The sequence below is a fragment of the Polyodon spathula genome, chromosome 7 (assembly GCF_017654505.1).
Source record: "Polyodon spathula isolate WHYD16114869_AA chromosome 7, ASM1765450v1, whole genome shotgun sequence".
Taxonomy (NCBI): domain Eukaryota; kingdom Metazoa; phylum Chordata; class Actinopteri; order Acipenseriformes; family Polyodontidae; genus Polyodon; species Polyodon spathula.
The window spans coordinates 19,137,614-19,154,661 of NC_054540.1; the positions used below are offsets into that span (position 1 = coordinate 19,137,614).

The 17,048-nt window shown below is 35.2% G+C and overlaps 1 protein-coding gene across 2 annotated transcripts; it reads right to left on the bottom strand.

Annotated features, from left to right (window-relative positions):
* Positions 1-738: 738 nt before the first annotated feature.
* On the bottom strand, positions 739-17,034 carry LOC121318313 (cadherin-related family member 3-like). 2 transcript variants are annotated; one of them, XM_041254834.1, is made up of 19 exons: positions 16,893-17,034; positions 16,242-16,435; positions 15,138-15,306; positions 14,204-14,289; positions 13,602-13,699; positions 13,395-13,499; positions 12,979-13,124; positions 12,691-12,880; positions 10,827-10,992; positions 9,743-9,836; positions 9,079-9,177; positions 8,456-8,694; positions 7,215-7,386; positions 6,777-7,027; positions 6,195-6,388; positions 2,451-2,464; positions 2,315-2,340; positions 2,158-2,206; positions 739-1,640 (listed from the first exon to the last, which is right to left on the bottom strand). In XM_041254834.1, exons 1-19 carry the CDS (start codon positions 16,957-16,959, stop codon positions 1,270-1,272), a joined length of 2,730 nt encoding a protein of 909 aa, XP_041110768.1. In that variant the 5' UTR covers positions 16,960-17,034; the 3' UTR covers positions 739-1,269. The 2 variants fall into 2 exon arrangements, with proteins under 2 accessions (XP_041110768.1, XP_041110769.1); XM_041254835.1 differs by lacking the exons at positions 16,242-16,435; positions 16,893-17,034 and having other exon boundaries at positions 15,095-15,268.
* Positions 17,035-17,048: the final 14 nt, after the last annotated feature.

The window sequence follows — 17,048 nt, forward strand, 5'->3', positions numbered from 1 at the left end:
AAAGTAAATGCAAATCCAGACTTGAAGTTTTCAGATTTTATTTCTAATCAGGTGATGTTCAGTTCAGTTCTGGTCACATTGCTACAAAAAGGATATTGCTACTGCAGAAAGAGTACAAAGAAGAGTGACCAGAATTATTCTGGGTTTAAAAGGCATGTCATATGAATCTATTCAGTCTTGAACAAAGAATACTATGTGGCGATCTGATTCAAGCATTCAAAATTCTAAAAGGTATTGACAATGTCGACCCAAGGGACTTTTTTGTCCTGAAAAAAGAAACAAGGACGAGGGGTCACAAATGGAGATTAGACAAAGGAGCATTCAGAACAGAAAATAGGAGGCACTTTTTTACACAGAGAATTGTGGGAGTCTGGAACCAACTCCCCAGTAATGTTGTTGAAGCTGATACCCTGAGATCATTCAAGAAGCTACTTGATGAGATTCTGGGATCAATAAGCTACTAACAACCAAAGAAGCAAGATGAACCGAATGGCCTCCTCTCGTTTGTAAACTTTCTTATGTTCTTCTGTCCCTTTAAACAAACTGAGCTGCTTCTGTTTTCATCATGATTAAATTCAAAACAATTCTGTTATTTATTAGTTTTCTCCCCAATATGGAATGCCCAATTATTATTTGGTTTTATCCCAGTTCACCGCTGCAATCCCCTGGTAACTTGGGAAATGGAGGCTGAAGCACGTGTCCTCTGAAACATGTTCCTGCGAATCCATCATTTTTTGCAGTACGGATTCACAGCGAAGCCACCAGACCTACAGTGCTGGAGGACAACACAGATCTGAATGGCTCCACTGCAGACACGCAGGTGCCCTCTCAGCCCCAGGGGTCGCTGGTGCACGGTGAACCGTGGATTGTCCTACCGATCAAATCCCTCCCTCCAGTGGAAGACAAATGTAAGTCACAAGTACATTTTATATTTGTGACTGATTCCATTTTTGATTTTGTAACATCCAAAATGTAGTTAAAGTAAATATTAAAATACAATCAATTAATTAAATTTGACCTAATTTGGCTTTTATTATATTTTTACAGCCAATGTTTAAATGGCTTTTTTTAGCCAACGTTTAAATTAGATTAGCTAGCATATTTCAGTGTCAAAACACAAGTGATCTTTGAATATTATATCCAAACAAATTAAAATGTTAACAAAACCGTATGTAGATCAAACAACAGTACCGTCCACAATTATAAAAACACACACAAATAAATGTTCTGCTGTGATTTCAGCACTTTGAGATTTTTATAAAAAAAATGTCAGACTTCTGACAGATCTCCCTTTTTCAGAATGGGTTTTGGTTCTCCTTCCTGTTTCGTCTTTGGCGTTGGTAATGGTGACAACCCCTCTGTGGGCTGCCCTGCTGGGTTCTGAGGCAAGCTCTTGGGGTTAGGTCCAAATACATTCTGCTTTTCGTCTCCCTTCTGTTCTGCCTGGACATCGTTACTGTTGGTTTTCTGTCCGTTTGCTGTCCCAATCCTACCTTTGCCTTCGTTAATACTGGAGGGCAGCACTGGAATAACAAGCTCACTGCTCTTTGTTTTGATTGGCTGAGGGTCCTTGAGTATCTGGGTGTCTTTCCATCGGCGAGCTCCAGACTTTGTGTTGAACTCATAAACTTTCCCTGTGACTAGAAATAAATAAACAAGCATACAGAGTACATGACAACAGCTGCTGGAGTTTAACTTACTTTTGCTATTAATTCATTTTTAACTTTATGAAACTGACAGAAGAAACAATTTTTCTGTGGTCTATGCATTGTCTAAAAATATACCAACAAAACTGAATTTGTCCAGGCCTTTAAATCCAGTCTGTAATTTATACATTTTATGATCACTATCTGGAGTACTTTCTTATTTAGAAAAATTAGAGCCCCATACACTGTCCCAATAACACTATATTTCAACCCAAAAGATACATCAAATGTGTGGACATATGAGATTTTCTAAGATGCCAGACATATCATTCATTTTCACAGAGTATGCTCCAGAAAAAGGGGAAAGCATAGCATTCTCAATTTTCTCATTTCCTGGAAAAAAAAATGTAATGTTTGCATGCACTTGAATATAACATATTACATGAGCGAGGCAAACTTGTTGAATACAGAAGGGTTTCCAAAATAACACTTTAAATTCCGCACTTCTTACCTGGGTCTACTGCCTCGCCATCAAAGACAGTGTTAAGTTTTGTCAATTCCTAGGAGACAAAAAAAATAATAGATCACAGAAACAACACCATGTTTGAGGGAAAAACAATAATGACATTTCACAGTAACATAACAGAAATAAGTAAATAAATAAATACCATAACGACTTCTTTCTTGGCTTTATCTGCAAAGAAAATGGGATTGAGATACAAAATTAGACAGTGTACAAAGTATATATTTTTTATTTGAAAACTACAAAGGTTTAAAGATTTTAAACGTAAAAAAAAAACGTACTTGTATTTTGAATCCTGTTAAATGAAAACAATAAAGGAAAGTCTTTATTAAACAACAATAGCAACATTCTTTACAAACAATTTCACAAAGATTTCACAATTTCCAACTCAAGAAGTTGCTTTAAATTTTATTTTCAGTTTTACTGACCCCTCACCTTTTTGTTTGCAATCATTCTAAACGGTTATTATTGCAATTACGCAAAAAACTATTTTTTTTTTTTTTTTTTTTTTTAAATATAATCTGCAGATAAAAGTGTGTTCACTTGAGTTCGGGAGCTGTATGTATGTACTTGCTGCCTGCCATATACAAAAGTAACATTGTGTAGGTCAGCAAAGGTGTTTTTATTGAATTAAGAGCCAGCGTCATCTTATGAACATCTACTCTGAATTAAGTTTCCTTTTGTACACAACTGGGCACTACATGTTGCTGGTGATTATTAGTATAAACACACTACTCCAGCCTACCTTGCATATGTCTATGGTGAGTAAGTAGAATTGAAGAAGACACAGTCTTAAAAAATCAATATCTGAGAAATTGCAATAAGAACCATTGAGAATTACTGTAAACACCATGAAAGTAAAAATAAAATAAAGTTAGAAAATGTAATTTAGCAACTTTTTAAATTAGAAACGCTCTGCATTTGTATGTTTAATTTTCTAACAAAAAAAAACAACTAACCTTGAAACAGAGATTTGCCCTGGAACAGCAGTTTATTAACCAGACAGACCTAGCCACTGTTTGGCTTGTTTTATAATCAGCAAAAACTGTTGAGACATTTTCAATAGACACAGTGCCTACAGAAAGTCTACACCCCCTTTCAAAACCTTTTCAATCACCTTTTGTTGCCTTATAGCCTGGAAATAAAATAGTTTTTTTTTTTTTTTTCATTTATCTACACATCCTTCCAAGTGAAAAAAAAAATATTCTAGAAATTTGTAGAAAATTAATTAAAAATAAAAACTGAAATAGCCTTGTTGGATAAGCGTCCACTCCCCTTGTAATACCAATCCTAAATTAGCTCAGGTGTAACCAATAGCCTTCAAAATCACACACCAAGTTAAGTGGCCTCCATCTGTGTTAAATTGTAGTGATTCACATGATTTCAGGATAAATTCAGAAGTTCCTGTAGGTTCCCTCTGCTGGGTAGTGCATTTAAAAGCAAAGAGTCAACCATGAGCACCAAGGCACACTCAAAAGAACTCCGGGACAAAGTTGTTGAAAGGCACAGATCAGGGGATGGGTATAAAGAAAATCAAAGACCTTGAATATCCCTTGGAGCACGGTCAAGACAATTATTAAGAAGTGGAAGGTGTACAGCACCACCAAGACCCTACCTAGATCAGGCCGTCTCTCCAAATTGGATGACCGAGCAAGAAGGAGACTGATCAAAGAGGCTACCAAGAGGCCAATGGCAACTTTGCAAGAGCTTTTATGGCCAAGACTGGTCACAGTGTGCATGTGACATCAATAACCAAGCACTCCACAAATCTGGCCTGTATGGTAGGGAGGCTAGAAGGAAGCCATTACTCAAGAAAGCCCACCTTGAATCCCGTTTTGAAGTATGCAAAAACACTCAGGAGATTCTGTAGCCATGTGGCAAAAAGTTTTGCGGTCTGACGAAACCAAAATGGAACTTTCTGACCTAAATGCAAAGCGTTCTGTTTGGCGCAAACTCAACACAGCGCATCACCCAAAGAACACCATCCCTACCGTGAAGCATGGTGGTGGCAGCATCATGTTATGGGGATGTTTCTCATCAGCAGGGACTGAGGCACTTGTCAGGATAGAAGAGAAAATGAATGGAGCAAAATACAGAAAAGTCCTAGAGGAAAACCTGCTGCCCTATGCAAGAAAGCTGAAACTGGGACGGAAGTTCACCTTTCAGCATGTCAATGACCCAAAGCACACAGCCAAAACTACACTGGAGTGGCTAAGGAACAAAGTGGTAAATGTCCTTGAGTGTCCCAGTCAGAGCCCCGACCTAAATCTAATCGAAAATTTGTTGCATGACTTGACGATTGCTGTCCATCAATACTCCTCAAGGAACTTGACAGAGCTTGAACAGTTTTGTAAAGAAGAATGGTCAAATATTGCCAAATCTAGGTGTGCAAAGTTGGTACAGACCTATCCCAACAGACTCACAGCTGTAATTGCTGCTAAAGGTGCTTCCACCAAGTATTAACTCAGGGGGGTGGAGACTTATCCATTTATGATCTTTCAGTTTTGTATTTTTAATAGATAATTTTTTTCTCAATAAAAATGTTTTCCCCCTTAACAGTGTGGAGTATGGTGTGTAGGTTAGTGGGAAAAAAATCCTCATTTAAATGCATGAAACTCTGAGGCACTGACACAACAAAATGTGTAAAAAGTTCAAGGGGGTGTTTCTACAGGCACTGTGTATGTGTAATATACAGTACTGTGCAAAAGTTTTAGGCAGGTGTGAAAAAATGCTGTAAAGTAAGAATGCTTTCAAAAATAGACATGATAATAGACTATATTTATCAATTAACTAAATGCAAAGTGAGTGAACAGAAGAAAAATCTAAATCAAATCCATATTTGGTGTCACCAACCTTTGCCTTCAAAAGAGAATCAATTCTTCTAGGTACACTTGCACAAAGTCAGGGATTTTGTTGGCATATAGTCAGTCTATGATTAAACAATTATACCAAACAGGTGCTAATGATCATCATTTCAATATGTAGGTTGAAACACAATCATTAACTGAAACAGAAACAGCTGTGAAGGAGGAATAAAACTAGGTGAGGAACAACCAAACTCAGCTAACAAGGTGAGGTTGCTGAAGACAGTTTACTGTCAAAAGTCATACACCATGGCGACTGAGCACAGCAACAAGACACAAGGTAGTTATACTGCATCAGCAAGGTCTCTCCCAGGCAGAAATTTCAAGGTAGACAGGGGTTTCCAGATGTGCTGTCCAATCTCTTTTGAAGAAGCACAAAGAAACGGGCAACGCTGAGAACCGTAAACGCAGTGGTTGGCCAAGGAAACTTACTGCAACAGATGAAAGACACATCATGCTTACTTCCCTTCGCAATTGGAAGATGTCCAGCAGTGCCATCAGCTCAGAATTGGCAGAAAACAGTGGGACCCTGCTATACCCATCTACTGTCTGTGAAGTACAATGCTGAGAAGTACAGGCAGATACTTATCCTTCATGCAATACCATCAGGGAGGCATCTGGTTGGCCCCAAATTTATTCTGCAGCATGACAACGACCCCAAACATACAGCGAAAGTCACTAAGAACTATCTTCAGCGTAAAGAACAACAAGGAGTCCTGGAAGTGATGATATGACCCCCACAGAGCCCTGATCTCGACATCATCGAGTCTGTCTGGGATTACATGAAGAGAGAGAAGCAACTGAGGCTGCCTAAATCCACAGAAGAACTGTGGTTAGTTCTCCAAGATGTTTGGGCCAACCTACCTGCCGAGTTCCTTCAAAAACTGTGTGCAAGTGTACCTAGAAGAATTGATGCTGTTTTGAAGGCAAAGGGTGGTCACACCAAATATTGATTTGATGTAGATTTTTCTTCTGTTCACTCACTTTGCATTTTGTTAATTGATAAATATAATCTATTAATATGTCTATTTCTGAAAGCATTCTTACTTTACAGCATTTTTTCACACCTGCCTAAAACTTTTGCACAGTACTGTGTAAAAAAAAAAAAAAAAAAAAAAAATATATATATATATATATATAAACATAAAAATAAATACTTACAGAGGCTCCTTGTATTTGTTAGGTTTTGGTGTGCAGCAGCTGAGGTCTTTTGTTGACAGATATTTTGCCAGGTGATAGAGTAGGTACCCCAGAAATCCGAGGAGAAGCATTATGCCCAGGGTAATTATAAATGGGACATACCATGCATTTGTAGCATACACATTTTTAGCAATATGGATATATGTGATACTAGGCTGAAAATCAATAATAACAGGTTAATGCACAACATGTCCTGCACATTTATACATTTCATTAAAAAGGGATACATGTGCTTCAAATATAATGAAGAGCGTTATGCATTAATGTCAGTAATGCTATCTTTTGGGACCAAAAATTGTGCTAGATAATAATGTGTTCATTTACAGTTACTGCAAATCTAATCTGTGCCTTAAAAATGGTATATATTACAAACTATCTGAACACTTTGAAAACTATATAGTAGTAGTGCTGCTTATGAGAAACTGCCAACTGGAAAGCTGCACAGTTTTTGCAGCTTCTCAGAACGCACACCAGCCCTAGCTTTTCATTTAATCTACCCCCATGTGTAGTTATTTTACACAGTTAAGTTTGACGGATACTTACAGGTGTAGTGGTTGAAACTGTAGTCAGGCCTGCGATCACTACATTCACATTTACTGTAACTGTTCCAGTCTCTACAATGCCTTTAGGTTGTCGGGCTCCTGATAGTAGGTTGTCATCCGTTATAAATACAAGTAGTTTATAATTCCATTGTTTGTCCAGGCCGCCAGAGTAATCAAACGGTTCTGCCAGAATAAGTCTTGTGATGTTTGAGCCCGCCGTTGGTGAAAAAGCAAAGTGGTTGTTTATGTTACCTGTAAAATACAAGGTAGACATCAGGTGCAATTTATAAGGCACTAAGTCAGGTAGAGAAATGTGTCGTCTCATTTTACCTCTCCTGTAAAATCCACAAAAATAAGTTCATGAACTATACTGTCATTGTATTTCATTAACACGTTTATGGCAGTTTTTTTTTTTTTTTTTTAAAGGAAATCTTTGTACCTGAATTAATGGTATAACGGAAGGCTGTAGGTGGGGAGTCTCGATCGGTGCAGGTGAGTTGGAACCTCTGAATGTTAGTGCCTGGACTGAGGTCAGTTGGAATAGTCATTGTATAATAATTTGGTGTGCATATTGGTTTTTCATCATTTGCTTCAAGAATATTTACTGTCACCTAGAAATAAAAAGAAAAAAGAAACTTACGGTTACTGCAACAGAAAAGCATTTTGAAAAGCTGTATTATGTTACTAGAAAGCTGATTTGTGTATGTGTTCATTGCCGTGCGAAGGGGTGTTCCAACGGTTCAAGTGCCTGTAAAGAAGCCAGTTTTTTTTTTGTTTGTTTTATTTCCTTCTTGCTCTTTTCTTCCATCGTAGGGCACTGACACTGCTTCAGAGAAAGTTAGGAAGGCCCCTTTTTAAAAATACTTCATGTTGATTGTTATTTGTTGGGTGATGGAGGGGCGGGGTTCCAGATTTGAGTCTTCCAAAGGGACACAAAGCACCCTTGGCACGGCACTGTGTCTGTGTGTCTTGGTGTCTAAATGTAACTCAGTAGCTCTGTTGAATATGTTTTGCTCCTTGTTCTACATTTGTGCTGTACAGGTTTAATTAATAGAAAGTTTTGAGGCAAAACATGTTCAATGATATTAGTTATGTCGAACAGGACATTTTCATTTTGATATATATTTTTTAGACGGTTTAAAATGTGAATTGTGCCTGTTGTCCCTGCAGACCCCCTTTTAAGGTTGCAGATTAATCAATTTTAACAAAACAATATTAATGCAGATAAAAAAAAGACCTGTCTTATTGAAGATCCATAGATTACTTTGAATTAAAAAAGTACATGTTTTGAATAAATTCAGATTAAAATAAATGTAGTTTTTAAACTTCGGTGAAGTTGTGTTTTGCGCAGGTGACATTCCTGTATGTTGTTTATGTAAATATGCAAATAAAATGTGATTTGTATGTATTATTATGTGAGATTTATGCTATCTAAATGCTGAAGAAGCACAGAGCCACTTGGAACTTGGTCTAGATTTCAGGCCACTGCATGGCACACCAGAGGAGACCTGGGGTTACAGCAAAGTTGCCTCACTAGGTTTCCCGGTCTCATGGAACCAGATTTCAAGCCACTGTTCCTGAAAAAATGGCTTTGTGTATATTGTGTGTATTTCAGTGCTAAGAAATACAACACATATGTGTTCTGTTGTTTTATCAAAGGGAGACATTTTGTGTACTTACTACAGCATTTGCTATTTTAGGATCTTTAGGATCGTTGTCTGTAGCCTGTACGGTGAGAACATACTTTGACGTAGTTTCATAGTCTGGTTCTGTCATAAGCTGTATTGATCCTGTATTTGGATCGATCCAAAATATGTTGCTGTAACCAAGAGTGCTTCCACCTGCTACTATTGAGTAGGTTATTCCAGTAAAGGGAATATCTTTGTCAGTCGCATTCACAACTCCAATCATTGTCCCTTCTTTAAACAGAAGACAAACACATATTTAGAACATTTCTGTAATGATTTAAATAAACAACATGAAATACAACTCTGCATTTGGTTTGCTTAGTCCTGTTTGTTATGTCTACAATGTTTGCAGTCCATTTCTTATACCTGCAATAATTATAACAGAAATAGTAAAGAGACAGACACAATTCGTTCTTCTTCCCCATTTTAATTTTAACAATTTTTATTTTTATTTTAAAACACTGAATGGTTAACATACATCTCATGTGTATGAAAACAAACACTGGGATTCATATTTGTATATTTTAAGTGAATTGTTTTATAAAGTTTAACTGCATTGTTTTAACTGGCACTTTAAAAAAAATAAAACACAATGTTAAATACACCAACACTTACGTCCATCAAGTTCAGAAACACTGAAATTATAAGTTGCTGGGTTGAACACTGGAGGATTTTCATTTACTGGAAGGACTGTCACATAAATGTAAGCTGTATCTAAAAGGAAGCAAAATGTACTTTACACTTCACTCTTAAACAAACAAAATCCAGATTCAAACTAAAAATTGGTGCTTTTGAACAAAAATACAAATCACTGACATAATGGCACCTCTGTGAACAAGTGGTTTACAAAAATGTGAGTAAATGTATATGTGAAAAGGTATTAGGTCATTGATATGCCCAGAGGTTAAAACAAGGTACAGTGAAATGGTAAATTTGTATTGGACAACACCACCACCACCACTGAGAGAATTATATAATACAGCTGTGCACCAATTCTAAGACTGTCTCAAAGTGTTGGTTTGTATAATTGATATTGTCATAAGTTAAGAGGGACAGCGAGAAGGTCCATTTTAACTACACAACACAGATTTTAAGAAAGTGAGGTGGGGAAGCATATTAGTATTGTATCAGCTTCAGCCCACAATGCTTCACTATGGGCTTGGATGCAAAATGAAACGTTAATATTCTTCCCCGCTTCACAGTTAGCTCTCAGGTGTCTTTTGAGAAGCAATGTTTGGTTCCCTCATAGAGATGCTTTAACGACCATGATATCCCTTACCTTTATAAAACGGAGCTGTTATATCTTCAGCCACTACAGTTAAGGTGTATTCAAGTGGGTTATTAGGTTGTTCAAGGTCTAGACTTCCTTCTAACTGTTGGAAAATATCATTTAATATTAAATGTTCTGTCAATGTAATAGGTTTTATTTTTGAATAGAGTTTTACAAATATCCTTGAGATTTTACATACATATACAGTATGTAGATTTCACATAATCCAGCCACCTGTCATTTACTGTAAGCAGTGCAGAGCTGCATAATCCTGACGTTTTTACAGCTAGGTAAAGAATGTAGCCTTAATGGCAGAAAATGTTATAGGTTTATTATACCCATTATCACAACATACCAATATAAACATACTTTTTTTAAATTTCTTTCATAATACCAGTATTGTTTTTTGCCTCATACTTCCCATTCTTGAACATTTGAATGAAACATTACTATTACTTTCAAAATCTGGTACACAATCATTGGCAAAGAATTTCAAAATCGTGAAATGTGTTCTTTATACTTATGTACAAACATATATAAATAAACAGCCCTGTATTTAAGAAATACGCACCTATTATTAATATTTGTTTTCATTTAAGAAAAGGAATCATCCAAATATTGCACTGTTGCACTTGTTCTTTTCTTCTGTGATACCTTTTCATAGTGACTCATTTATTATTTGTTGCACCTCTTTAGTCTGAATGTGTATAAAATATAGGACCTGAACTATAGGACAACACAACACTTGTAACCAGTTTCATATGTTAATGAGGTTCCAAGTTCTGTCTACAACTGGTACGGTCATGCACATTCCAAGAGTGCTAAAGCATGCTTGCTTAATCAAATACTGGTCCAGAGCAGCTTGCAATGTACTCCATCATAACTGCTTTTACCTCATGCAAATGTTACAGTGGACAAGGTTAAAAGCAGCCATTGCATTCTGGAAGTCTATGGGGTTTTTTTTAGAGCGGCTCTGGAAACAGCTCTAGAATAAGGCATGCAGTAGTAAATGATCTGTAAAGTAACAAAACACTATAATTTTGAACATAGTGAATTGTTAGCTTGACATAAAAAACATTATAAACTTTATTACCACAATATTTCCAGAAAATGTTGAGTTCAGGGCAAACTTCAGATCACACGCGTTACAAGTTAGGTCCACAAATTTGAACTGATTATTTGCCGGGTTGACATCAATATCAGTGCATGTTATTGTTGTAATGCTTGTACCAGCAATTGCTGTCTCTTTAACTGGAGTCCTATGTAAGATAAAAAATATATATATAGTTATGAATTTTTCTACATTAGTGTCAGATCAATGTTGCATCAAAATTAAATAACGTGTTCGTTCTACATCTAATTCAACATATCAAATTTTTAATCACACGAAAGCACTACACTAACCTTTCCAGCCAGTCTGAACCCATTATATGTGCTTACTATTTACTGAAGCTCAAACCGGTCATCATAACTACAGCTGGAAGCTTTACAGTTTGAAACAAAAATTGACTGGAATACTATAATTTGTGATTTTCAAATTAGTACAGGGTGTAAAAACTTGGTTCTGTTTCAAAGATTTGTTTATCTAGTATCTTGGTACAGTAATTCTCCTATATAATGTGTGTCATAGGTTAAGTAAAAGTACATAAAACGATGATGAAACTTGAATAAGTATTTGCCGTTTATTAGATCTACAATTATTTTGCTGCTGATTCAATACTATTGATACTTTTGAAAACAAAAACTCAAGATGCCACATAAATGGTACATTGTAGGGAATGTGTCATTTCACACAGTATTTATTCAAGCATTGTAGAACCTGCATTTGGTAAGGTGGGTCCTTTTTGAAAAGCAGATCATCTTATATAGTTCTAGTTTTTTTTTTTTTTTTCACATTACAACCTACTGAGGCCTTTAAGGTCATTTCTTTGCAAACATCATTTTGTTTCATCAAAAGATCTACCACTATTTGTTTTCATCTTTTTACCGTTCTTGAGATTTTAGAACATTAATTGTTCTAAAATGAAAGGCAATCTAGCCTATAGCATGCCCACAACAATAATAAAGGGCTAGTATAGTAATTACATAAATATATGGGCATTATGCTTCAATTAATAAATGGGGGGAAAAACATGTTTTCGTCCCTTGTGTTGTTTTTGAGCTCCTTCTGTACATGTGGGTTTGCGCGGTTCTAGACCCTTTTTTTATTTCAGTAAAAGCGAGTCTGATTCGTGGCTATTGTAACTTCAGTTCCCTACCAAAAGGTAAAATATACCAGCGTTATATCTCTCCTTCCATTTTGCAGGGCCTTAAATTTCAGGGATTGTTTGATTTGATGCTGCATAAGAGAAACTGGGAAGCAGCACAATTCTTGCACCTTTCAAAACGCACATTCACCTTAGTTTTAGATTTAATCTAGCCTTGAGTTATGTTTAAAGTCTTATCCTTTCACTCTGTTCCAAATTATGATGTGTTTCTTAGTAGATGCAGAGCTAGATTTAAGGAAGGTAATTATTGAAATTCAAAAGCTTAATTTAGGCTGAACCAAACTTTCTTTGCATTAAATGTTTTTTTGTTATACAAACAGAATACTTTTTGAACTTTCTTGGACTGCTGTGTTTATTATATTCACGTGGATGGCTATAATCAAACCCTGTGCCCTCTTGGGAGATCGACAGTTATTGGTATCCTCCACATGTATATATAATCAGTGTAGATAAAAAAAAAAAAGTGCATTCTTCAAACACTCTATCTTAGCTACCTGAAGATAAAACATGGTAGGTTTTCACTGTTTTTAACAGGGGTTTTCATGTTTATTAATTACTTCTAATTTGAAATGTTTTTTTTTTTTTTGTGATTGGCTTGTATTCTAATGGGATACACTGTGGATATATGGTTCTGGTTTCCGTAACATATATAATCTTAAACTTCATCCATTGCATATCATTGAGACGTACCTGTAGGTATCTGGATTACAAACAGGGGGATTGTCGTTGATATCAGTAACGTTGAATGTTATTGACATGGAGCTTGATTTTCCCCCTTTTGGACTGTCTATAACACTCACTTCTACAATTATCAGTGGATTGTCTCGAAGGGGCTTTTCATCTCTATCTATCCACTCTGACACTCGAATTATACCTGTCACTGAAACAAAAGTCATCACAAACAGTACAATCTTTTCCATAACACTGAAAATATAATGTCTGTATCTCAGGCAGTTCTGACATGTGAGTTGTACTTACCTGGGTTAATGGTAAAGTAATCTGTGGGGTTAATACTGAAGATGAGGTTGCCTACATAATTAAAGTCATCTGCATCTTGAGCTGTTATGTTAGCAACAATTGTTCCTGGAACCTGCTCTTCTGGAATGGTAAATGTTGTCTGCTTCCTATAACAAAATAATGAGATGAATTCAAAATATAATGCAGATAAATAGAGGATACCGAATGGCTGTTCATGTAGGACTTATTATAGTTATAGTTATGAGGCTGTCCACACAAAATCCACTTGTTCTCTGTCTGGGACTAGAGCCTTAATCAGTAATGATAATTAAATGCAGAACTCCTATTAAGTTAATATGGCATTTTACAATAAATACATTAAAAAAAAATCTTGCCAGTATTTCAAGAGAATCAATATAATGATAACAGAAACTTACATGGTAAAAACAGGCGCATTGTCGTTTGTATTTACAATGTAAACAATTACAGTTCCTTTAATTTCTGGGTTTGTTCCATCTCCTACTTTGACCTGTAAAAAGTAACTGCAAAACCAAACAAACAACAATTGCATTAATGCATTATGTGTACCTAGTTAAGTTTAAAACATATGCAAAAAGATGCTGAATAATAGTTGTCACTCTTGCCTTTTGGGGTCTGTCTCATAATCAAATACTTTGGTTGAAATAATGGATCCCGTTCTGTTGCTAATACTGAATGGGGAACTTGTTGGTTGCAATGAATACTGAAATAAAACAAATATATATATTTGACAATAATAATTATCATATTGCTGGTGAGATCATAACTTATTCAAAACATTTTAACATAGTATATGTATTAAAGTACAAAACTGCAAACTCATAGCGTTAATAGGCATTATTGCAGTGTTTTTACAATATACTACATTAATAATATATATCTTTACTTTATGATAATGGTGACATTTCCTTTAATCAGTTCATTGTGTTACCCTTTTGACCTAAAACAAACATTCGGGCTCTAGGCTGGCTAATGTATTGTCCAGATCCACCAGGGTCACAGGTGACGATGTGATTGTTTTTCACATCACAATATTAGCATGCAGTGTAACTGCAATTTAACATTTTTGGACTATCAACTTTTGCATAACACTGGTTTGATTGTTACTATAATGCTTTTTTATGATTTAAAAGGGTATTTAAAACATTTAAATATAGATTAATAAAGCTATTTCTGAATATCCAATAATATTTTGAAACATAGTTACCTGGAGTGGTTTATTTTCAGGATCCTTTGCAAGAACATTATAAATGGTACCTTCTGGTGAATTCTCAACGATGTAAACTAATACATCTAAAAGCAAAAACATAATTTAGTATCCCACATTGTTATCTATTTCCCAAGAATATTAAACATATGGTCACACCAGAATACTTCATTTTCTCAAATGCAAAAATATTTTAAAAAATAAATCTGAGGAGGTACCCGTTATACTATTTAATTGCCACCAGGAACATTTGCTCTTCAAGACTGGTTTCTGCCAAAACACTGAATCTCCATAGACATAACTGGGGCCTGGGTTACATCATTACTATCACCATAGCCATTATATAGTATTGATATGGAGCTGCCAGAGATGGGTTTCTGTTTCAGTGACTTTCAAGAATAATACTGCATTATCATTACTAATTTCCACCCAATCAGTCCATTATTAAGCAATTGAACCCTGATTAGAGAGCCATACTGTCTGGTAGTTAACTGTGTCGTACCATACAGACAAAGTTAACTACCAAGGTAATGCCTGATAATCAGGGTTTTATTGGAAGTAGAACAGTAGCTTTATTATTATTTTGATCATTTTTCATTTCTAATTTACAGATTTATTTGCCTTTTCAATGTTGTGGTCAAATACCATATGCTAGTGCCCTGGAATGGAGCTTCCTGATTCGTGAATGAAAGTTTCTAATGCCTGGTAAACACAAAATGCATTCTAGGCAAGGCACTGATATATATGTTATAAAGTAAGACAATGAATTAAAACCTGAGTACGGAAAACGTCCACTTATTAAGGATAAAGGAAGCAGTAAAAATGTATTTTAATCTTTTGTTTCAGTGACCTATTGGTAAGAAAGGGGATTAAGACATTCCGGTTGCTTACTATGCAATTCACTCCATTGTGCTCCTGCATCCTCACTGTTTACCTTGAGTTTCCAAATTGTCCAGAAACACAGGGGGCTCATTCACATCTGTTATCACTATAGTAAGTACTTGGAGGTCAGTGTCTCCCGTTGAGTCTTTCACATATATCTGCAAATTAAAATTGTCTGGTGCTGTTTCGAAATCCAGTATAGGTTTTCCAGTGATCTGAATCTGAAATATAAGAAACCAGACTTCAAAGTGAGATGGGCAAACACCCTTTCACGTTCTTCTGCCCTGTTGTCATAGAGAAAATACACCAGAAAATGCATTGCTGTATTTACAGTACAGTACTTTGCAAACAAGTCCAAATTACTTTGACTTCTTACTTGATTATTATTATTATTATTATTATTGAGAAAACTAAAAAATATGAAACTTTCAACTATTTAGAATCATTTTTATCTACCACTTGTCAAACATCCAGACATCCAATAGAACAGCAAGCCCTGCACACTCAAATCTTCTAAAACCTTTGTGTCAACATTCATTTTTTTTAGTAATCAACATTCAACTTTAGCTGGGCATGCACATGGGTTATAAACTTTAAATGTTTACAGAGGTTCAAGAACTAATAGATGTTAAACTAACAGTTTGTAGTCATGTTAAGCATAATAAGGATCATAACTTAAATATAAAAAATGGGTGTCATATATTATGTCCTCCAAATTCAATAACTTTATGCATTCATTACTTTGCAAACACACCACATAAATGCAGGTTTACTGCTGTAATCTTGAAGCCTATGTTATTATTATTATTATTATTATTATTATTATTATTATTATTATTATTATTAGAGAGAGAGAGAGAGAGAGAGAGAGAGAGAGAGAGAGAGAGAGAGAGAGAGAGACTTTATTCCTGCTGAAATATCTTACTGTTTCCAAATATACTGTTTCAATTTTTAAATGCGATTCTAATACTAGAAGGAATGTGAGGCAGTGAAAGACCCTTTGAAATGTTAAATATGAGGGGTTCAACACAATATTAATTTACTTAACACAACTGAACAACAATTTTAGAAACTCTGCATCATTTAATCTGGAATAAAAAGTGTTTTTAATTTAAGACTAAGTCCAACTTTAAACATAAATTTTCTTTTGACGTACCTGATATCCTGAACTTGTTGGGTTGACGCTAAAAGCTTTGGTGAGAGGATTTGAGTTTATAATGAGGGGATAACCTGGTGGAACTGTCGCTGTTGTAGTTACTGTAAAACTACCCACCACCATAGCAGAAGGACTGTTTTCTGCCACATTTATTGTGTTTGGCAAACCTTTTAATGTAACAGTGCCACCCATGCCTTAAAAATTGACAAAAAAAGTAGAAATTAATATTTTAAAATAATGGTTTCAGTTCATGAGGTCATTTGTTTTCGATAGGGAGAAGTGGTGTTACTGGATCCAAAACTGTTAGATAATTGAAATAGGCTTACATCTACCAGCCCAACTGAATGGAGAGTAACCCCAGCCACTTACAGCTCATCTCTTCCTTCATTTAAAAAGAATAAAGCAACACATAACTATAATTATAATATAGAGTTATATATATAGTATAGATATATATATATATATATATATATATATATATAACTGATTATTGACTTCCAATACAAAACAAAGAAATGCAAAGAAAATAATACTTTTTTTATGTAAAAATCCTGAAACTGAAATACAATATTAGAAAGCGGTATACTTTGTAATAAAACGTAAAAACTTAATTAAAATAATACAAACATATTAACATATTATATACCTTACCTCGTATTGTCCAAAAACAGATAAATAAAAACAAGTTTATGATAGGATTACATTTATCGAGATCCATATTGTTTAGCAAAGATTGCCGCTCTTCTTGTATGATGCGTATTCCTGTTAACACAATGCCCCTTCTGCAATACCGTGCGTGGTCTAGTG

Excerpts from the sequence above, each read along its gene's own strand:
- LOC121318313 (XM_041254834.1), bottom strand. The coding sequence starts at position 16,959 with ATGGATCTCGATAAATGTAATCCTATCATAAACTTGTTTTTATTTATC. Across the intron at positions 13,500-13,601 it reads TATGAGACAGACCCCAAAAG|TTACTTTTTACAGGTCAAAG; the intron begins GCAAGAGTGACA and ends TTGGTTTTGCAG. Across the intron at positions 7,387-8,455 it reads CTAAAATAGCAAATGCTGTA|GTGACAGTAAATATTCTTGA; the intron begins GTAAGTACACAA and ends TTTTATTTCTAG.